The sequence below is a fragment of the Anarrhichthys ocellatus genome, unplaced genomic scaffold (assembly GCF_004355925.1).
Source record: "Anarrhichthys ocellatus isolate YVR2014 unplaced genomic scaffold, GSC_Weel_1.0 scaffold1, whole genome shotgun sequence".
NCBI lineage: Eukaryota > Metazoa > Chordata > Actinopteri > Perciformes > Anarhichadidae > Anarrhichthys > Anarrhichthys ocellatus.
This window is the reverse complement of record NW_022280031.1, coordinates 10,875,029-10,899,334: the sequence shown is the minus strand read 5'-3', so window position 1 is coordinate 10,899,334 and position 24,306 is coordinate 10,875,029. Positions and strand designations below refer to the sequence as shown.

Here is a 24,306-nt window from a genome sequence, read left to right as displayed (position 1 = left end):
TGAGACAGAGAGAAAGGGCAATAGTGCAGAGGAGAGAGGGAGGAAGAGAAGGAGAGAGAGTAAGAGAGAGAGAGGGTTAAAGTGGGAGAGGCTGATTAATTGAACAAGCTCATATCCTACACATCTCCTCAGCTTCCCTCCCTCCCTGAGATGAGTTATTAACTCTCCTGCTTCCCATCCTCTCCGCAGGTGACCATGGCAACTGCGGCGACAATGAATTTCACATTCCGATGCCGTGTGTTTCCATTGTTTTTATTTCCCCCTTTCATTTATTCCCAGGTCTCCCACTATGACAGGGCCCGTCATTAAAATGCTGGACAGCTTCTCAGTCAGAAACTGCGGCTTCACTTGCCTCATTACTGCACAGATGACAGGTGGCTACATTGAGCTGTTATTACGCGGTTAGAAAGACAGAAAGTTCACGGTGCATTTGTAACGACGACAACATTATAAATTATACCTTCCTCAATCAAATAACTGAGGTGGAATGTGATGGTAAAAAATTAAACACATGCCAAATTGGCACACAGAAACTACTCATAAAACAATAAAAAAGAGGTTATACCAGGTTATGTTTCTCCGCACTACTGGCTATCATTTACTTTCCTCACTGTGGAATCAAATCCATCTGGTGAATATTTAATGACCGAGGTGAATGACAAGCCTACTAATTCTAAAAAGGACCAGGAGTGCTGCATTTTCTTGCAATTCAATTTCAACTCCAGTCACAAAGACAGGGAATGTGCGAATATACGAAGTACAAGTGCTAGCTGAGAGAAGGAGACAGCCAGAGCGAGAACACGCGTGTCTACATTTTGCCCAACAGTCAGCGCACCACCTCCTCTCTCTCCCCACCAGCTGACCTCTGACCCGTGCTGTCAGTCCCGTTACCCTGGCCTATCTCCCGTGCTGCAGATCCAATAGGGTCACGGGAATGACAAGAGAAACCGGGCCACTAATGGCACCGTATGGCTAACATCACGTTTAATTAGCATGACAGCCTCACTGCAGGCCGCGCCCTGCTCCTCCTCCTGCGGGTGCTATGGCAACAGGCCAACGCTGCGTTGTGAGGTTGACGGGGTTAAACGTAGACACCTTGGTGATTTGGATGTGAAAAAGTTAACACAGAGTCCCCAAATGTTAATCCACAGCTACACAGGCGAGGGTGAAAATGGTCTGTTCTGTGTGAATACAATATAAAGGCTGACATGTCACTACCATGTGCTGGTGAGTGCTGCAGATCCCTCTGTTGTCGTGGCCGTCAAATAATCAAAGTCACATTTCTTAGTTCCCTTCTTAGCGAGGGGGCAGAGAGAAAAATAAATCTGCTGGGACTGTGCTGCAAAACTCCGCAAATGGAGCATTTGTGTACAAATGACAGCTACATAGTTGGTAATGGAATATTCAGGACAGCTCCGGCTGTGATGAGCTTCCCCCGATGTTGCCTCGTCCTAAATTGTATTTTCTCTGCTTCTGGATGAATTCAACATAAATTAGAGAGTGTGACTCATCATGTAGTTTCACAGAAGGCCCAGATCTTTCTGGGTAGCTATAAAAGTGCAGTGCCAGCGTCACACTGGCGGTGGTTTACAGTGTTTTTTACGTTTATAATGAAATTAAATTTATGATTCCCATGATATTACTGAAGAAAAATATTGCGATGAGGCAACCGGTTTTAGGTTAAAACAAAGAGTTCAGTCATACTCAACAAGGAGCTATGAATGTTTACTACGTTTCTCAGAATCTGCGGCACCTGGCGTGATTCAGATTTTCCCAGAAAGCAGTAAACATAATTTAATCAGTGGGAGCGTTCACATGACAAGCTTTCATCTGTGGAGTTTTTAGAAGACATGTACCACCCACTTCAAATGTCATTAAATTTCTCTCAGAATGGGCCAAATTAATTGTTGGTTACATGAGGTAATTCGATTCTGATTGAGCCATTATTCTGAGTATTAGTGATACGAAAGGTTCCACGTTAACTCAGCTGCTGTGAGATTTACATGCACAAGAAAAGCATTACCAAGCACAGCAGGAGGCTGCTCGCAAATAATTGGTTTTGTTTGAAAGAGGAACGAGGTGTATAACCAGTGGAGTTTTTACTGACACAGAGGTCTGAGAGAGAGTTGCAGTGTTGTGCTTAGCACTCAGTGTCACATCAATATTGGACAAAGACGTCCATGGGAGTGGAGAGTCTCAGAAACAATGAGCCTGAGATTGAGGGGTGGAAGTGAAGACAAAGATAGTGTCAACGTACTGCTCAGCACTGATGTACTGGTCCTCCTGAGGGTTGCAGGCCACCTTGCCGATGCGGACTCCGCTCTGGATGTCTTTGAACTGCAGACCCAGGTTCTCGCCCGTGATGGTCAGCATGGTCCCTCCCTGCCTGGGCCCCGTCTCCGGCGTCAACTGGTCGGAAGAACAAATTAGAGAGGACATATGTTAGCCGGAACAACATATGGGACAATTGATTTAACCCAAAGCAGTACATCATAGACAATATATTGTATGTCAGCATGAATGACAGTTCACTTAAGTCATCATGGTCATCTCTCATTCTTAATAAATCTAATACTTAAGTTGCTACCTCATTAAGTTAGATGAAAAATGACCTTGGATCCATTATGTCCACCTCAACTCAGTCAAACATTCACAACCCGCCAACTCACACACTTAACCTGGACCCACCCATCAAGCCCTCACTTACATCTCTCATTTAACCTTGTGAGGTTTAATCTACTGAACACAATTACCGCACACAGCGACCTCTGCTCCCTGACTTCCCCCTAGAGGTCTGCAAAAGGTGTGCGGTGGTGCTAATGGCTACCCGAGGCTAGCGTAGTCGCTAATCACGGCCCATTCATCCAGCCCACGACAATGGCCCCTCTGGTAATCAGTCATTACCAGCATAATTAGGGCTACAGCTAATTGGATTAGAACCTGGTGGGGTGGGGTCTTTTGTCGCAGCAGGGTGGGAGGAGGGTGAAGGGGATGAGAAGCTGATGGTTGGGTGTCGTGGAGTGGGGGTGTGGGTAAGGTCACCCTTTGACCTGCCTTGCCGTAAAGGAAAGCTACAATGGATGATCCCTGATTAAGTTCCCATCAGCCTGATATTTCCCCTGTAAGTATGAAGCCCCAAATAATATGACTATATCCACATATTATCTGTTTTGTGTAGAATAGATAGCACACAAGAACAGAAAGGGGGGCTAAGTGGCAGAAACCACATGCATATTTTAAAATATATATAGGTTTGTTTTGTATTTTTGTTGGCCAGTGCTAACGCTAGCAACAGTTCCGGTCACACCAGAGAGTCGAAAAGAAAAATCCATTTGTGTGCTGTTGCAAAATTGGTTGCGCTGCCAGCTTGGTGACATCGGGACTAGTTGGTTAATTTGTCACACTTGGCCAAAGTCGAACTTTACACCAAAGCACCCTGTAAATTGACTGGACCTCTATTGGCAAACCCACTGGCAGCATCAGTGCAAGTGAAATGATGTTGGTTGTAAATAATGGTGTAACTGTGCTTTAAGGAGAAATACATTTGTCTGTTTCAAAGTAAAAAAGAGATGAGAACACAAATGCGGAACAGGTTAAAACAGGGATGAAGAATGAACTGGTGACAAAACTTATGGCAATTCGCTCTCTTGCTGTGAGTTACAATACCACTCTCACGTATGTACAGTAAACATGAAGCTACCGCAAGCAGACAGTTAACTTGGCCTTCTAGCATGTGTAACTTCATCAAATATTTACTGTTCAAACATAAGATAATAAGATATCAATCTTCTTATCTACCTCTCTCCAAGAAAGAGAATAAGTGACTTTCCAAACTATTTCTTTAAGTGCATCTACTGTCTCACATATAAATTAGATCCACACTCGCAACCTGCTCTCCACAACTCTATTTCCCCGCCTGGTACCCGACAATGATCCCCAGTCTAACATCATTATAGAAAAGGTGGCGGGCTAGTAAAAGCCACAGGTGTTCAGGACACCACTAACAGAAACACACAATGGGAACAAAGCCCAGTGTCATGCAGGCCAGAACTGAAATGCCACAGTGATACAATTAAGGAGTGTTTCCCATCTTAGAGCAGCAAGGCTTCTGATGAACATCCCTCCTTCTTCCCTTGCCCTTTCCCTCTTCCTCTTCCTCTCCGGACTTCTGTCTTCTTAATTCACTCGCTGTCTCTTTGACAATGTGCCTGACTGCTTATGTTTTAGCTGGAGAAAAAAGGAGTGAGTGTGGCACACAGTTGTGCACCAGTCAGAATCTTCAGATATGTTAATCGAATCTCTGTCTCTATAAGCACTGGCTTATCAAAACACACGCACACACAACTTGTTACATCACCAACTAACCAACACAAACAAAAAGCCCTTTTTGATAAAAGCCACCAGCCTAAACACTCGCTCCATTATCTTCTCGCAGTTGCGGCGCTCCACACTCATTCAAATTCCCTTTTTTCCTCTTCGTCTCCGACTTGTCCCGTTGTGTCGGAGGCTTTGTGTGAGGCCTATTGTGGCCGGCTGAGCGGCAGTGCACAGATAGCATCTGCTAGTTATAGGAAGAGGAGGAGGAGGAAGGAAGGGGGAAGCAGGGGACACAGAGAGAGAGAGATGATATGAACATGGCCTGAGGTTTCTGATGTCTATCTGAGATGTGAGAGACTCGGAAAAACAAAAAGTCACAAACAAATCGATGGAGGTAATGAAATGAGTAATGACAAGGATAATATAGTCCCTGCCACTAAATGTTTACATGTGTACAAGTCAATAATTATATGATTGAAGATGTAAATCCGCACAAACATGCAGAACAAAACTGTGACCGAAGTCAGAATCAAACCGGAGCCAATTATATTCCTGTAGCAGACATGTTTAGATAAAAAGCTAAATTTAGACATCATATTAGCGGATTGTTTCATTATTTCTGTGAGACCTATTGTTTTGCTCTAAAACACAGGCGACAAATCACAGAGGCCTGGTCAATACAGAGCTCTAAAGAGAAAGACATCTCTCTTGACACTGGCTGACAGGAGGAGGAAAGAAGAGGGGAAGATGATAGAAGGACAGGATAGATGAAGGACGATGAAAAGGGAAGGAGAAGAAGGACAGTGTGGGAGGAAAAATGTATGCGTAGGGAAAGTGAAAAGGAGCGAGGGTTGATAAAGGTAAGGAAATGTAAAACAGTTGAACATGGGAATGAGGGACAGGGGTTACAAGGAAGAAAAGAAAGTGACAAGAAAACCAAGCGGTACAGAGAGATAAAGAAGTCTGGCAAAGGCCAATATTGCAGCTTAACAATACATGAAGGAGAAATCATTGGCCTTTTGCAAGTACCTAAGCTGTGAAACGAGACAAAGACTCGCACACCGACACGATTCCATGCAATATCAGACAGATTTTAGGGCACACACAAAAACACTTTTTTCATACACAAAAGATCACAAAGAAGCAAAGAACAGAGCACAGAAGTGTGCCACATGCTTAAACACCGAAAAGCACACACACACACACACACACACACACACACACAGGCATCGGCTGGGTTGTTTTAATTGGTTTCTAAGGGCTAGATGTAATGCTCTTCCTGTCCCCTAGGAGAAGGCAGGCAGGAGATGATGGATGATGGAGGGCCAGGCAGCATCCAAGGCCACTACTAGGACACTGATGCACTACACTGGGAGACAGCGCCAGACATTGTGTGTGTGTATGTGTGTGTTTGTGTCACTGTCTCTGTGGCTGTGAATATGATTTTGAGGATACCATACAAGCCACACATTGTAGCTTCATGTTTATCTCTGATTTTAAACATTTCATATCGGAATCTTTCAGAGAGTGTGTATGTTTGCCTGTGGGAACCGGAGTGTTTTTTGCTTTTGCGGGTGTGTTTGTGTATGCTTTCACAAACACACAAACTGTGTGTCTGCTTGTTGTGAAAGGAGAACTAATTAATCTTAGTGCACAATGTCAGTGTAGAGAGAAAAAAATGCAGCACAATAAAAATAGCACTTCAACAGCCTCACAGCTAAATTCTTGGTCTAAAACCAATCATTTAGAGCCTAAAACATCAATTGCCGTGTTTGGAAAACAGCGCTTAGGTGCCAGAGTCATTAGTGGAACGGTACCCAACTGCACACTATTGAACAACGTCATATGGGCAATAGCACACTTGCAAATGACACCAAACGGGTTCAACGCTTGCTGCTTTGAAAGCTCTGGATAGATGTGTGTATGTGTATAATATGTGTCTGCATGTTGCGTGTTCAATCACATAGTGGCGGCCGTTCAAACACACACTCTCTCCGGCCCAAAAGAAATCAGCGGCTAATCCACTAGCTGATGGCCACACAACAGTTGTTGTGCTGCAAAAATGAACCAAACAGCCTGAATAAACCAAAAAAGACGTTTTTTTGTTGTTGAAAAAAAGGCCTCAAACAGGGAATGAGGGATTTGAATGAACTGATGGAAAGAAGTAAAGTAATATTCAATTTGTGATGCTCTCTGGGAGAACTGTGAAATGGCAGAAGAAAAGGGAAAGATTTTCTTTGACACCTGCAGATGATCTTTTGGCATTAATGTCACACTGTAAATGTCAAAAGGTGGAGAGAAGAGGTGAAGCTGGCAGCGCGGCTGGGTGATAACGCCTCCTCCAGTGCCTCTCTTTTTCTATTCTTCTTTGTCTCCTCCATGTTCTCAAACCTGCAGTACATTTCTCCTCCTGCTGCTTTTGAAGCTCTTCTACGCCTGCTTTTTGACTGCCACCAACATCTTGCCCCAGGGCCAGGATTTACCCCTCAATATGCATGTGAGAGGCACATGCTTGCTTGCACGCACACACACACACACACACACACACACACACACACACACACACATCCTCACCACCTCATACACCCCCTTCATCTCTTTCATACATACACGCACACACAACCCAATTGCCTCTGTGCGCTTGTTTCAAAGAGATAACTGAGGCGAGCAAGAAGAGAGAGAGAGAGCATTAGCGAATGGATTTATCTATGTGCCAGTGCCCCAATTATCCAATATCGCCATTACGCATTCAGAGAGACGGACCCGTGTCACACAGGAAATGTACTGAGGGCTCCAGCCATACAAGTCTGCATCGGTGAAATGGGCATGCATTATAAGCCATACATATATTTCACACTCATTTAAATGGAGAGAAATGGCACTCGTTTTGACTGAGATGATGATTCTTCTTACTTTAGATTAAATTAAATTTAAAGTAGAAAAAAAAGAAGAAGTGTTAAAAGCTTGAGGAGGAATGACGGAGAGAAGGAAAAGAACGGAAGAAGGCAGAAGGACAAACGAGGGCGAGCGAAAGGGTTGAACGTCCAAACACGTCTCACACAGCGGCGCGTGGCTTATAAAAACCGGGCTGCGTGTGTGTATTCGTGAGATCGTGCACGTGTGTGTCAGTCCCAGTGGTGAGCTGTAGGGACGGTGACCCAGGTCACAGTCAGACGAGGACCACCACCACGGTTACCCGGTGGCAACAGATGGGAACGCCATGGTGTTTAGACGCCTTGGCTCACCCAGCCTGTCAGATGCACACATGCGCGCACACACATTCGGCGCCCATGGTGGAACACAATTAGCACAATTGCACATTCTCTGTTTCTTTGTCACCCTCCTGCACGCACACACTCTACAGACAACCACCCGCTCTGCCTCCTCAGGTGTGTGTGTCAGTGTGTGTAGCCATCATCTCTAATCATGTCAGTGTGTTCAGGCTTGGTGTTTGTGAACTGCCTCCTCCTGGCCGGCCCATCTGTGTTGTGGTATCAGTCACGGCGATGGCTTCTAAGTTGTCTATCCTCCCTGCCGCCTCTCCTCCTACGATGTCCCGTTCACTCGCTGAGGCCAAAACAATGACGCAGCACAAGTAGGGATTTCTAATCTCTTCGGTTGGAAAACTTACTAATGAGCTGACTTTGGCAATGCTTTTGATTAGTGTCTAAAAGGCAAGTCTTCAGTTTCAAAGTTTGCTGAACAAGAAATAATCACAACCCCTGTTACAAAAGGCATACTGTCACTTGAACCCCCCTCCCTGCTGACCCCTGCCTTGTTTGATGTTTTCGGAGGTCGAGTTGCTGGGCAACGCACACCGAATAGCAGCTAAAGTGTCTGCTTTAACTTTAGCAGTGGTAAGACTTTTTCCTGAACTTGGATTTAGCAGCTCCCATGCAGTGTTTATTTTAGAGTGGGCTGTTGCCTGGCCTCACAGACCTTGGGGTGTTAATGTGTGTGGCGACGGTGTCAGTTAAAATCTTTGACACAAAACAGGATTAACTTCAAGAGGTTATATTTCTATTCATGTAGTGACCTAGAAATAAATATATATATATATACAAACACATTTCTGCTAATTTATTTTCAAACTTAGAAGTAAATCCTGAATAAAAATGGTAATATAGCTTTGGAAAGTTACATTTTTGTTGTTGCACACTGACTGCATTAGGGTGTGTGTTGCTGCATGTCGAGCACCTTCAATCCAATTCAAAGGGGTGAGTTTGTACTTGCGGGTACATATGTGCCGGTAGGAATGTGTTACATTGCCGGGCTTCAGGAGGATACTGAGCCGCTATATGGTGTTATGTGGTTGAGCATGTGTCGTTACTATCACGCCTTACCTTGATGATCTTGGGGTGTGCACAGCGGCTGTTTCCTGTGGTGGCGTGCATCCAAGTGCTTTCTGGAGGAGTACACTCCTGCCTCATGGAGCACTTCTTCTCCTGTACGCACCAGCCGCACTCAAACCTGGGGTTTGCCTTCAGACACATCCCACAGCTGTCCCTCAGGGCATAGCACTTATACAGGTGGGCTGGTAAGGAAAGAAGTAAGACATTTAAGTAAGAAGAAATTATTATTGGGTGGAATGAGGATAGGGAGAAAATGAAGTTACCTTACCATCAATATAGTTTGTATTGAATATTGCAGTACAAGCTGACTAGGTAAACACACAACCCGAGAGGTAGAAGAGCTGGAAAATCAACCCAATACAAATATAAAGTTTCTCAACTTTCACACAAAAATTCCAAAACTTATTCAATGTCACTGACACTAAGTTGAGTTAAGGCACTATTTCCCAAAGGCCTTAGGAATTGTGCAGCCAAATCTTTTTTTTCTCTCTCTGCTATTCCATCCCCAAATCCCATTGGTCATGGAGCAGCTTTAAAGCAACCCTGTAACAATTACTGGCTGCTAAACGTCTCCTCTCTAATTACATTAACATATCAGTATTTAAGACAAGCGAGCATCGCTCACGCTCCACCTGATGATTATCGTGATTGTGAAATAGGGAGGGGGGCAGGCAGTGAAGAGAGAGAGAGACCGAGAGAGGGAGACATCTTTGGGCTGCAGGTCACCTCCGGTTGCACTTCAGGAGATTTACACTTGAGGTAACACACAATGCATAGACCCTGCTGCATCTAACAGATGCCCATTAAAAAAACACTTTGTGTCTGGATGAACCATTGACGGTCAAAGCATTTCTATGTTGGCTCTATGAATATATACACCCCATTACTGTGGATTACAGTGGGGTCCCTATGTTCATAAAAAATACGTCTGGTAAAGGTTACAAACGCATCCATATAACATATCAGTCAGAGCCAGCAGCCTGACGAATATGTGAAATTTGAGACTTCAATATCTTGATTGGTAAATTTGGACTACAGGGAATGACGTATATAAATGGAACAAAGTGACTCTGAGGTGTTACCTTACAGTACTGACAAAATAGAAATGATCACTGCTTCAGAGACGATGTAACATCTTCTATTCTGAAATACTGCACGCAATCTCCTCGCGTCTTTAAACCATCAAAGAGCAACTAACGGCACCAAACACAGCAGCTCCCTCTGTTGTACAAAACCGTATCGAAAGCTGCATCAAACGCAGTGGTGGCTGCGGATGATGTTACTTCACCTCACAGCAAGAGAATAATGTTACAGACCCCTGCTGTGCTGTACAAGCCACAATAAGTATGGAGACAGCACTAATAAGACTGTCCTGCTAGTAATTATATCCAACAGACATTATCTCATTGTCTTCTCCCCCAGCGGTGCATTGAGCATGTGTATGTGATTAATCACTATCCTCTTGGTCCTTTGTTTGGAGGCCGAGGTGGGGTTCTACATTAGTGTACATATAGTAATAATGTACTGTCTAAAAGTGGGTATAGATACAGTAGTGCATACATTATTAATAATTATACCCGTCAACCTAAAATTGCACAAAAGGGTTGTAATAATACATCCCTCTCTCAAGATATTTTACAACATGACCGTATGCATCGTGGAGCTGAAAAACGAAGCGCAACGCAAAATAAATGTTAGGAATAGGCTTCATCAGTCGACTTTGATCTTACTTCATCTTGTTTTGTTAAAATACTGTTTCCAATGTCAAGAATGAACCTTCAAGCTCAGAAACAATATTCCACAGTTGGTGATTATCAGTGACAGAAAATCCATTATAATGTTTTATTTTGGGGAAAGTAACAATACCTTGAGCTGCTTTCTTAACCGAGAACCTCTGGTCTGATCTCAACACTGCACCTATTGGCCTCATTACTTTGCATAATGCAAATACTGTCGATCCCCAACTGTTCAACAGATTCAAATTGAATGCTACACTGCAGAGAGAATGTCTGTGTATACATTTATAATTTTGACACTGGTTCATCAGTCAGTCTGCTGAATAGGGCACTAATGCAGTCTCCCGCACACAAGTACACTGACACAGTGTTGGAGCCCTTTACAGACAAAGAATATCAATTTGGTCAAAATATAAATTATTTACTATGGGGTTGTAGCTGTTTTTGTTTTTTTTCCTGGATCCAACTTTTTTGAGATGCTGTATCAGCCGTGACTCAGCTGAAGATAAAACAATCTGACAAATCAACACAGCTTTTGAAATGGGATTGATTTGACTATAATGTCTGATGTTTAAAGGTTAAGACACATGACAGGATTCAAGAATACTCTTCTCCTCCCCTTTAATTTGCTCATGCTGATTGAGACAATGAGGGTCGATAATGTTCGACACCACATTAACTCACCTTGGATAATGAAGGGGTTGTCGATGACAAAGTTTCCGTTCCAAACCACAGACAAATCCACTGGCAGGTCGCTGATGTCATTGCCCTCATAGGCATACTGAAATACAAAACGTCAATATTAGCATTCACAGTGAGTCACATATCCGTACCTCAACCAATAATTCTCCTACACCAATAACATCATTGTAAGACATTCTCAGTCTTTTAATAAAATATTAAATTAGTGAGCGAGAGAGAAATGTGCCAATACCAAGAGCGAGCTCGGTTCAGCTAGTGGCTGGTAGTAATGTCATACCCTGCGGTGCTCACACAGTTGAAGGGCCATAAAGATGAAAGATGAGAGACGGGCTATATTGTGATTTTAACACGCAGCACATCCGCCGCTGCCTGGCAGAGCACAGAGTTGATTAAGAGATTGGAATCCCCATCACTGTGTGACTCATTCCATTCCAGTGATGAATGAAAAGCCTAATATATCTCCAACAATAATATTCTCATCTAATTTCATTTTTTGCATCCTGAACTAATAAGAGTTGAAACGTAATTGACTCGTCGTCGGCATAATCACTTTAATGGAATCGCTTTAAATGAGACAACAAGCTTCACAAGCGGCGATGTGATGGCGGTGTGTTAACCGACGGAATGAAAGAAAGAGGGCTCTTGTGAGACCATTCCCAACATCCGAACAAATAAATTATCAACAACGATCATCACTGCCAAATAAAATGCAGCTTTAGAAGTTGCATCGCCTCCCCAATCCTCTCTCTCACACACACAAATCAGCCAAACACTGAGGTAAACAGCCAATCATCTCGGTACTCATTCATCATCTAGAGAGCCCCACATCCCCCAGTCGGAGAGACATTATGCATTAGTAACTGCTCCATTCATTAGTTGTCTTTTCGATACAACATGAACAGCTGCTAGATAGCGAGAGAGTGTTAGCTGGTAAGACTTGAGATAGCCTATGTTAACCTAATGCCTCTGTCAGTCAAAGGGTGCCCAGTCAGCCTCACTACCACTGGTATGGTCACTATCTTCAATGACCCGAGGCTGAGAGATAGCAGGACTATTCTCTTCTGGTGGAGTGGTGATAAAATCCAATGTGAAAGCCCTGAGCCTGAGGCTATGGGGCCCTCACAGATTGAATCTAGCTACAACTTCGCCACTATGTGATACCACTCCAATGTGATACTGTGATATTTATCTTGACATCTGTAATAATAGTGAATTGGAATGTATTTGAGGGGGGAAAGGGCCAAGAAATGTGCATAGAGAAGATAATGAGAGAAAATGAGAGGACACGGCAATGTCACAATGTGTGAATGGCTGATTAATTCATTCTTCACTTCTTTGCGATTGGATGGTTTACATTCAGCAGGCGCTGAAGGCCGAGATGCTGATATCCAAATGAAGGAAGATGTCTCCATGTATCGCAGAAGAACTACTACTTTGCTCTCGGAGTTTGTTTTAAGGGGAAATTCTTAAAAAAAAAAAGGTTTTCAGGCACATTTTGGTGCCATTATTTATTTAGTAGCCACGAACTATTAAAGAGGAAACTTTTACCCCTGAGTAACTCCACCTGGGAGCTGGCCTGCACAACGACAAACACGTTTTTTTTTCAGAAAGTTAGAGAGAGAGCTAGTCATCTTTCATGTAACAACTAATATATACACAGCATATTAATCAAAAATTAAAACGATCACCAGTTACAGTCCGTCATGATTATTTTGAGAGAGAGGTACCTTCTCCTTTAAGGCCAGTGGACCTGGTATCTTAGGACAAACAACACACGGCATGCCATAAAGCATCAAGTGATGGTTAAAAGACCGGCTGATGGGATGGAAAGACAGAGGTGGAGTGTGCTGGGAGAAGAGTGCAGGGAGCAAAACAAAAATAAGAAAAGATGGTGGAAAAAGGATGATGGAAGTGGAAAGGGAAAAGAGGTGGAGAGAGGATGATACAGCAGCAAGGGTGAGGTAGAAATAGTGAGGGCGAGCTGGATAGAGAGAGGTGATTGTGTGTTATTCTGTGGACACCATTCATTTACACATGGAATAAGAGGCCGCGGCTGGCCTGTAAGCGCCTGAGCTGGTGGGGGCTAAAGTGAAATTGGCATTTTCAATTTGTTCCCCGACATGTCTGCCTTGGTCTTTTCACACATTCCTCTGCCGCCTCACCCTCTCTCGCAATCCTCCCCTCCACCCCCTCCTTCCCCCCCCCCCTCTCTCTCTCCCTCTCATTATTCCTTCCCTCTACCTCTTTACAAACCTCCTCCCCGTTCAATCTCAGTCAGACTTTCTCTCCCCTACCTCAATCCCCCAGAACGCCCACATACAAACAAGGAAAAATGGAGCAGATTCCTTTATCGCATATACCAAACATGTCCAGAGAAACACATGTGCACACTGTAGTATAAATATGCATTCTGCACACGGGACAGTTTCCAAGAGACGGATGCCAGCGAATGCATCAAAGACAGATTGCATAGTCTATACAGGAAATATAAAGATGATAAATAAAAACACATGAAAGCACAGGGAGATAAGACACTCGCACAGCAACACATGTTTTGGATGTCAGCTATTATTTCTCTCCACTGAAGTCCGAGCATATGAACTTCTTTAATCTTTCCCTCTCCCCAAGGGGACCACCCAGTCTGCCTGGGAGGAGATGGAAAGAACATGCGAGTGTGTTTTACTGTGTTTGCATGCAAGACAATGAGCGAGAAGAAAGGGATATGCACTGAAACGTGGGGATGTAGAGAGAGAAAGGCAGCAAGAAGGAGATACAGAGAGAACGTGAGGTGAGAAAAACAGATGAAACAGATGAGATAAAACAGACACTGAAAGGCCAGAGAAGCAAAGGGGATGAAGATGGTAAGGGAGTGAGAGAAAGAGAGAGGCAGAGCAAGGTAAAAAGGGGCGTTATGCCAGCTTTGGGCAGCTTCATATTTGGCAATCGTTTGAGCTGCTGTAGGTGTTTCAAATGTAGGAAACGTTCTCCTGACAACCGGGCTTGCTTTAAAACACTGCAGTGGAGAACACATTCTCACACTGGCTCAAAACTGGAAGAGGTCCAAACCCAAAGCAGCAGCAGCAATAAAGCTCCTTTAAGCTATATTTCATATAAACATTAAATCATTGCGCGTTAAGAGAAATGGTTGCTAATTGTTTTAGTTGGTCAGAATGACAAAATCCAAACTAAACCAGCTCATGTAAAATGTTGGACAGCCTCTCCTAGCACAAGAGGCCACACAAGCCAAAACTAGAGCTGCAAGTTCCTCAGGTTCCTCAGGACACTGACATATTATTTGTGCATATTTGGCTATTTGTGCAAAAGAGAGGCAGTTGGTGAGTACATGCATTTTGGATTGGGTTGGTTGTTTTTCCACAACCCATAAAGCCTTCAATCATTCTTTCTCAAACCTCCCAGCTTCCAGTATTGGATGGACGTCGGCACAGTCTAGCCATCATTTCTGAGACATGTAATGTCAGACAATGGGAGCTTAAGGACAATCATGTGATTCACTGCCAAATATGTGGCAAGTTGTATGTTGTACATTTCTCTATTTCAGAGTCATTAACTATGTCTTTTCTTGCTGCTCTGTTACATCCTCTCAGGACTGAAGACAGGCTACAGTAAAGTACACGGGGTCAAGCTTCCTTGCACTTCCATCCCTGCTCCTGTGATGACCAGCCAATCAGAGCATGGCCTGATCCCCCTCTGGATCACATGAGAAGGGCCAATATACCGCTGATAGAGAAATAGATAATAGATGTGTGTGGACCTCTTCACCCCCGCTTTACACCCTGACAAGTCATCACCCTGAAAAGCTGCAGCGCACACACACACACACACACACACACACACACACACACGCTGGAGGTGTGGATGTGCTAAAACAACACTGTATGCCCTCTATCCTTTTTGTTTTTTTAGTCCATGTTACAGGTATGTGTCCGTGTATGTTGATAGGGGAAACTGGGATCTGCTTGAGTATGTACCTTTACTCAACAACAACATGAATATTTAGTTAGGGAGAGGTGTGCATGTGTGTATATGTGTTTAATGGGCAGCAGAGTGTGGGGGAGGCATAGCAAAGGTTAGGTTACGATCCAAAGCTCATCTCCTCTCATTGCACCAAAGGCTTATTAAACTTTCATACTGAACCACCGTTGTTGCACAAAACACAGTTCAGGGAATACACACGTGCGCCTTGCTACATGGTTTATTCACTGCACAGCAGATATGAAAATGCAAACATTAAGCAAGTTACTTTCAAAAAGGTCAGCATTTGCATGTGTGAAGTGGAGAAAAAGCTGAAACAGAGCCGTAAAAATCACTATGTTCTATATTCAGTGATTTAATTACAGTATTTAAAACTGTATAGAAGGATGGTAACAATCCTTTTGTCTCCAGTCTTTGACTCGAGGAGACATGGAATGGCAAAAAGAGACTGAAGGTGAGTGGAAAGACAAAAAGTAGAGTTTGTTAGTGATAAGCATTAGATTTTGATGCAAATGTCAACAGATCAAAACACAGACCATCAGAAAATACTAAAGCAACCGGGAGAGGAAGAGACATAGGTAAGGAGAGTGTTATGTTAAATAAAGAATAGACACTTCAGAGAATAGAGCGATACATAAATAAAAGACAAGAAGATACAGTGAAATGGTCAGAGGGAGAGCAAATGAATCTCAAAAAAATAAATGTGAAATGATAAGAATGAAGACGTAAAAGTAGGAGGTGAGACGTTGACCCACAATATTCTCTCAACCAGCTGAACCTGTCACTGAAAACTGAAGGAGGCGAGACAAGGATACATGGATAGAGGAGGAGGGGTGAAGGAAGGTATCAAGTAACAAGTACCGTCTGTGAGGGTCACCACCTGATAATTAGTCATTTTGAAAGCATGTGCAAGCTGGACGGCTAAAAATACCAAGCTAGCCCAGGGGAAGCCCATACCTGGGATAGAATAGGTTGCACTCTTCCTCTTTCCTTCCTCCCTAGCCCTCTCAAGGTGATGACGTCTGCTATTAATATTAAGACCTGACCAAACACATCTTCAATCTAGATAAATACTAGATTTAAAACAGTTTTAACAAGAGTCATATTGGGACGGAGCAAAAGAGAAGTAGTGGACAGAGACTGAATGTTGGCCCATGTAAAATGTGCTTCGCCAGAGTACAGCAAACAGTGTATGTCAACGTATAGACACAACTGTGCCCTTTTATACACACAAACACACACATACATACACACAACTTCCAGGCAGATATGGCTTCCTAATCAAGGATCAAGTGGTAATCCTTCCTATAGCTTAGCGTGTGTGTATGTGTGTATGCACTGTATGTGTGGGGTCAGGCGGTGTGGAATCAGCCTCCGCTCATAATGGGGACCTGTTGGCCAGTGCTAATCGCTAACGCTAACAGGATTGGAGGGCATGGCCGGACCCAGTTACCCAGCTTATCTTTTGGACGCACACACACAAACACACACATGTGCATAGTTGCACACTTGCGCACATACTTTCTTCATTGATGTAAATAAAGAGAGAGAGAGGAGAGGGGGAGAAAAGTGCTGACTTGAGGGAAAGATAATGCTGCCATAGCCAGTGTTTCTTATTTTCTAGCCTACGCATTAAGCTAGTGTAAGCTTACTGGACTTCTCCCCAGACAAAAGCCGGAATACTGGTCGTTTGCAGAAACGTCCCTATTTCCAATACCCTCACCTTTTTCCCCCTCTCAACTCATGCCATTCTTCTGGTGGCCATTCTCCCCTCGGCAAACTCCACCGCTCAACTGTTTTTCTCGCAAGCCACCAACCACCCACATCTATTTACTCAAACACACGACTGCAGTACCGCACCATCTATGCAGCAGCACTCTGCGACACAACACACATGTGCAAACAAGAGGAGAAATTAAAGGACTGACGCTGATTGAGCAGTAATTTATGTATTTTACTAACTGTCTGGGGTCGTTTGGTTTGGAGTTTTAATGTATCTGTCTTTACAAGCGTCGGTGGCTATTGCTCATGCTAACTGACCAATTTATATTTGTTTTACTGAAATGTGTGGCAGGTCACATTCTGCGTGCCAGAGGATTTCTGGAAGATGTAACCTTCACTAGTTTTAGATACACTCCCTGATTAATATCACAGAGTTTGTGTCAAGTTCAAGTCATTAATAAAAAGGGATGCCAGCCAAATGCACTATTCACACTGAGTCCTTGCACTTTTACTTTGATCTCTGATACTTTCATTTGCTATTCAGTTACTGTTAATGTCTCACTCTGCATTCATACATTTGTTTGGGGAAATAAATATTCTAATAAAAGTTTCTCATTCATTCAATTACAACACCAAGTATAAAGGTATACAGTATACAAGACATTCACTGTAGGTTATCGTGCAAAACAGACTGAGGCTACTGTACTGTACTGGATTCAAAATAGCCCCAAATGCATTCAGACAGAGAAACATGGAGGCAGGCAGAGGAGGTCCCCGTCTGGTTTAACCACCTTCTCTCCGCTCCTCTCTTCTCATCAGGCTAATAGCACAAGACTCTTGCTCTGACAATCACTTCTGCAGCTTCCCTCGCCCATCAATCCATCACACAGAGATGAAGGGTGAAGGGTGGAGCACTGCTTTAAGAGACGGACAAGATTTAGAGTAAAGGTTGTAGAGATACAAGGAGAGAGGCAGAAATGAGAAATAGATGACAAAAGTGAGGTGGAGGATGGGTGGAGGAGCTGGCATATGCTGATAGCTGAGTAGCAATTAATTCTTATTTATCCAGGACAGGAGCATGGGAGCTCAGCTTTTCACCTGTCAGAGAGGAGGAGAGGCAGAGAGCCAATGACAGGACAGAGATGAAGAGGAAGGAGGAAGCTGGAGAGGAGGAGGAGGAGGTAGAGATGGAGACAGGTAGATGACTGGGAGAGAGGGAGGGGGCATGTTGGAGAATGAAGGAATGCATGAGAGGAAAGTGAGGGCAGAGTACAGGGAAACGCCTTCGCTCTCTTCCGTCCCCGAATTTCAGCTGCTTCACAGGAAGATGGAACGGAGATCAGTCCGCGTCAACAGGAACGCACGGTTACCGAGTTAATGTGTTAAATTGTGTGAGCGCCAACAAATGCACGCAACCTCATTGAATTCTCACAATCTCCCTGACACAAACAAACACTATGTTGTGCCTCAGAATCTAAATGGGATCAGTGCTGTCTGAGGTATCACCTGATTTGGGAACAAAGTAGTGGAACAACGAATGGTTCTCAATCTGCAGCACTCCAAAAAGAGAATTTACCATGCACTTTCAATCCGCCCTGACCCTGAGCATGCACGCACACACACATACATACACACGCGCACACACACACTTACACAGTCTGCAAGCCAATTAAAACAGTGTCAGTGTGTGCTGGGGCTGGCTGCGGTGGCAGGTCTAGTGTTTATATCTCATTAAACTGTGCCAGGCCATGCCAGACCAGGCTGTACCATGCTCCGCTGCGCCTACCCTCCACCGACCAGCACCAAGGCCCTCATTAGCCTCGTCTCTGCCACCGTTAGAACTGGGTATTTGTGAATAGATGTGTATGTATTCAAAATGACAGGATTTCTTCCTATATAATTCACACCATTTAGGTTTTACAGTCAGTTACATCTTTGAACGAATCCCATAAACTGCAGAAAGTTTTCAAAGAGTCAGAGGAGAAGTTTGAATCAGCACGTGTGCTTCATGTTTTCTCTCAAACACACACACACAAATACACACACAACACGTAGGGGTGTGTGACTCTAATAGACCAGTGTAGTTTGTGTTGACTACATTCCCCACAGGCATGTTTGGCCTCTTCTCTAGACCTCTATTTGCTCCACCTATCAATTTATTCATCCATCTATCCATCTTTCATCCTCTCATTTCCCATCGGAAAGGGAGCAGATTATTTGTCCTCTCTCTCCTCCAAACTCTCCCTCTGTACGCTCTCATTGCACTCTCTGCCTCTTTCCCTCTTCATCCATCTCTTCTGTCGCTCCCTCTTTTTCTCTTGGTATCTCCAACTCCAAACTTCCCTGCCTTTCTTTTACTTTCCCTTCCTCACACTGCTCTCTTTCTCTCCTTTCCTTCTCCAAATCCGTAGAGCTGCTTTCCCCTTCTGCTGCCGTCCTGTGTGTGTGTATGCGAACGTGTGTGCATGAGCGTTCGTCTCCACTGCCCGACTGCAATTCATCATCATTTTATCTGCCTTAATTGGATGCCATCAGGACCCCTGATACTTCCCATTTCTCCTTTAACAAACAGCTGCTCATTCTGCACACGGAAGAACAACACACAGACACACATCCTATCCCAAACTAGATTTTCTCCTCCTGGCCCTGTGTCTGCTGATTTTTTTCCACCGGTGAAAGAGTGAGAGAAAGAGGTGATGGAGTGGCCGGGTGGTTTATCAGACAGAAGGTAATGGTGTAAGGCCTGCGCTGATATTATCTGTCCTCTGATTCCTGCCCTCCAGGGAGAAACAAGAAAGAGGGATGAAGAGTGAAAGAGAGGAGGGAAATGGAGACAATGAAGTAGAAATGGGCGAAAGGCTAAGAACAGGGGGAGATAAAGGAGCAGAGAGGTGAAAAAGTCTCGAATAGTTCTCTCCTCTCAACCTCGACTTTCAAACGACGCCCAGCTGCAATCCGCCAGCCTCACTGACCTCAAAGTGTGGTCATTTCTGCGTGCAAGCGCTGTGTGTTTACATGTGTTTATTCACTCCCATGGCCCCTCTGGCGCTTCCCAGCCCACAGCTCAGCGTCTAATTGTCCTTTGCACCTTCACCTCTGCCTCCGATTGGCCCACCCACACCAGGAGGCTGCCTGGGCTAGGTCAGAAAACGGAAAGGAACCGATTAAGACACCAGCTTGTTGTTTTGGTTGCTGCTGACCGGAGTCAACTGCTACCATAAGGACTGGCGGATGGCTCCGTATGTGTCAGTGGTAATGTGGGCTAGTTTGGCAATACGAAATATAGAGAGGACTCTTTTTTTTTTTTTACAAAATGATCCGTGTTTTTCTCTAACTCATTTCGTCAACTTTCACAGGTTCTACAAATGTTGAATTATGTTTGGCTCAGTACCCAACTTCAAATTGCGTGACAAAGCATGTTTTCCATAATAACCTTCAACACAGCAAAAAATGCTGAGAGCTTTGAACACTGAGCAAAAACCTGACCCCAAACGTTTGATTCTTAAAAGTCTCAACACCTTGGACTACTTGTTTCATGTCCCTGCTTGCAAAGAACAACCTTCCTCCAATGCTGCATTCTTTCTCATGTCTTGTGATACGCTTGCTCTTTCCCTCTTTAGGGATCAGTTGGTATGTACAGTAACCCTATACAGAAATACCATAGCATCAATATTTTTACCCCCCATAAGCAGATATGGAAAGTCAATACCCAACAAGCTTAGCATGGAGCTGATGTTACACTATCGTATGTTATGTGTGTCACATATACAGTAGGTTATTGACAGCCTCCTGCTAGGCGATACTTTATAAGAGTCTTGAGTTATTATGGTAAGCAAACAGAATAAAGTATGGGAAAGAGTTTAAACATCATCTGACGGTGGATATCCTGAATATCCTGTTAATAGTTATCTTCTTTTGGATAGTGTGATGATATTGTATGAAACAGAGGAGAATGAGATTTGGCCTCAGGGGAGACTTTTGAGCCGATTTTCTCCCTCACACCCTCTCATCTCCCCCCTCACTCTCCCCTTCACCTTTCTCCATTCTTCTCACTTGAAATTGTGTACTACGCTCCAATTCTGCCCTCTCTCTTTCCCGCTCCTCTCCGTTATTACTTTATAGAAATTCACGCTACAGCTCTCTCGTCTCTGCCCTTGTCCTCGTCTTTCCTACAACAAGTGAGTGAGTGTATGCCAGTTTGACACAGTGGTAAACACTCGTGTGTATCTCAAACACAAGGCTAAACTGTGGATTAGCACTCCTGTGTTTATCCCATTGATTAGCAAGCAACCCCCCCCCACCCCCCACCCACCCACTCCCCCACAGCTATCCTGGGATCCATAGCCTAAGGCACAGTGGAGGATGCGCATGTGCACACACACGCACAGACACTGATTAACCCCCATCCCCATAGCTGTGTGCATAACAGATGAAGTCTATTTCTACTGCAGAGTCATACATGATTCATTGAGTTGGTGCTGAACACTGTCAAAGTAGGAACAAACATGGAGGGGTGCGCATGAAAAAGTAGAGATATGATGGTCTATAAACGGATAAACTAATATTTAAGAACCTCATTCTTGTGAAATATACTGCTCCGGAACTATAATAAGACTCTCATTCTAATAATTCACGACACATAATTACACTCATACGCTCAAGCCTGGATGAATTATTCCTTAATGGCAAGTTCATGCAGCTGGTACCTTTTTCATCCACAGAATCTAACTATGGCCTTCACGTAGACTCGACGCACGGGCTGCATCGATATCTTGCCGCGCAGTCAAGTTGCCCCGACTAATTGCTAACAAGGCCCAAGTGCTGACAGCCCAGGGCTAATTGCTGCTAGCATGTCTGCTTTGCGGACATCAAATGGAGAAATTCAGCTTTTGGCCGGGGTTGGGGGCTTTGTTGCTGATTAGCAGTGGCCTTGCAGCTGCAATAAACAGTCAATAAACAGACATCTCTGTGGAGAGACAACCCTATCGCTAGCTAATTAGCCCTGCCTTCACAAACAACTTGCTAGCGTGTGCCAGCACCTGAAGACTGCCCATCGATACAGACAGAATCAAATGCTGCGCTGGCTGTCACAGCGGCTAACCAGCGAGCTTCACAGCTAAAGAAAGACTGCTGCTGGTGAGTACTGTATACGTGTGTCTGCTCAAATCTATTTGACTATACTTGTGACTGTTATGACAAGGTGCAGTATATAGAAGTGGTAAAGATCTTTAAAGGCGCTACAGCTTATTAGCAAGAATCGACGACTTCGAGATGTTTCTGCTTTAATTTAATCTGTCAAAGATTTTCCTCCATGTGCGACACGTTGTGGTGACAGTCGCAACACCCTCATCTAAAACAAAATTTACGGCAGCAGCTCTCATCTCATGCCTTACATTTTATGTTGAGATAGGCAGAGACAGGGACAGGCAAGCAGCAGAAATAAGTGTGAGAGAGAGAGAGAGAGAGAGAGAGAGAGAGAGAGAGAGAGAGAGAGAGAGAGAGAGAGAGAGAGCAGTGAGGAGAATAGGGAATAGAAGGAAAAAGACAGTATGACAGACGGAGGGATGTGGGAGAGCCAGAGAGAAAGATGAGCTCTACAGGTAGAGAGAGGAAGGGGGAGAAAGAGGTATAGAGTCGAGGTGTAAACATGATCAATCCGCTCCCAACTAGGTTCAGAGACAGACTTCCTCTTCGCATTTTCAGCCTCAGTGAAGCGCAACGCTGGCTACCGCTTATCTGTCACGCTAGTTTGAAGCCTCACAAACATACACGTACACACACACACACACTGCCATATTTTCCACACACAGAACAGGCAGCGTCCTACCTGTAAATCCTCTATATACACACACACAAACACAAAGTCCTATTAGAAAACTTCTGCAAAAAAACATCCTTGAGAACACTTTAATCCGGCACACACCACTCATCCCTTCTAGCCGCAGAGGCACAGAAAATCATAGAAGCGCAGAACAGAAACTATGATGGCTGACCGCTGCAGCGTCACACATCATGAACATCAATGATGTAAATGGGGTATCGCATGGTGACCTGTCATGATCTCACCCAGTGCACACTAAGACTTCCCCCGCAGTGAAGGCTTATCATATACGCGTGTCTCAATTCAAATAATGTCTAAAGGAACTCTTCATGTCAATATCTATTTGCCGACTATCAGTTCAATGCAGGAAGATCAGCATTGGATCATTTATCTAGATCGTGACCAAGCCAGTGTCCAAGTGGCACACGGTGATCCATCAGGACAATGAGCATGTTAGTGCCCAAAGTGGTCATTAGTTGAAGAAGGCCATTATTTAAACCCTGACCGAGTAAATGTCCTTACTGGGACCATGATTCAGTTACCTAGTTCAATTGATTAGGTGAAGAGTAATAGTGGTAAATGACTATGCTTTTAGCCTATACAGAAAACAAAGCACTGGCGATTCAGTCTTTACACTATTCAGGAGTTTTGGACATATTAATAACTAACGCTTTACATCATGTGCTTTTATTTTGTGAGTGTGCGAGACCCCTTACCAAACTGTCCGCATCATTCAACCTGAATCCTCTTGATACACAATACAGTAACTAAATTATTTCTGTAAACAACACCATCCAATTTGTTTTCCTATAATGTCACTAGAACATGCTGTGTTCTCCACCACAAGGATCAGATTACCCATATCTCCTATCTTCTAACCCTTCTCACTCACCGCTGTTTTCTGGCACTGGATGGAGGTACTGTTGAAGCGCAGGGCGGGCACATTCTGGGTCTCCCCCTGGATGTGGAAGACACACTCGTAGTTCCTCTGTCCTGACTGGGGCTGGGGCAGGTTCTTGGCAGCCAAGGTGATCGGCTTTGTCACCCCGACAGGGATGTAGATCTGGGTCGAGGGAAGGATCTGAGGGCAGTCCTGCAGAGACAACAAAAAAAGAGAAACTTTTAGCTTTTTTTCCGCCCAAAGGAGACAGTTATGGAAGGAAGGGAGTGAGCTTGTGAAATGCAAGCAAACAAGGCACAAATAGCAGCAAGATAAGACAAGGAGCGATGAAATAAATCACTTGTTTGTTGACGAGTAAAAATAAAATAAAAAAGGCGAGCAAGCCGTGGGTTACATTTGACTTCACGCCAGATTTGCCACAACGCACTCATCCTAAAGAGCTATGCTGTGACGCAGTCTTCACATGTGTTACAGGCGTGTGCAACACTCCCACTGGCGTTGCACCAGATATAAATGCTGCACGACAACACTTGAGCAAGAGAGCCTTTCATATGAAGTTCACAATAGATTATCTACCCAACAATAAAACGATTTGCATCACAACAGTGCTGCATTGTTATGGCAGGAAGATCAGCTCCAGTGTATTATGTCCATGTGTGGAGTGGAGTAATGAGCTCATGAACTTTCAGTTCCGGCCAATATCAGTAACTGATGTGCACGCACGCACGCACGCACGCACGCACGCACGCACGCACGCACGCA

At 44.2% G+C, this 24,306-nt stretch overlaps 1 protein-coding gene across 1 annotated transcript in view; it reads right to left on the bottom strand.

Annotated features, from left to right (window-relative positions):
* The window catches only part of LOC116384195 (plexin-A1-like), an 85,008-nt gene that overhangs the window by 33,710 nt on the left and 26,992 nt on the right, over positions 1–24,306 (bottom strand). Inside the window, exons 7-10 of the mRNA XM_031848663.1 lie at positions 23,536–23,736; positions 11,090–11,186; positions 8,661–8,851; positions 2,258–2,409 (exon numbers count right to left, since the gene is read on the bottom strand). Coding sequence (XP_031704523.1) covers positions 2,258–2,409; positions 8,661–8,851; positions 11,090–11,186; positions 23,536–23,736 — 641 coding nt within the window. The remainder of the gene's footprint in view (positions 1–2,257; positions 2,410–8,660; positions 8,852–11,089; positions 11,187–23,535; positions 23,737–24,306) is intronic.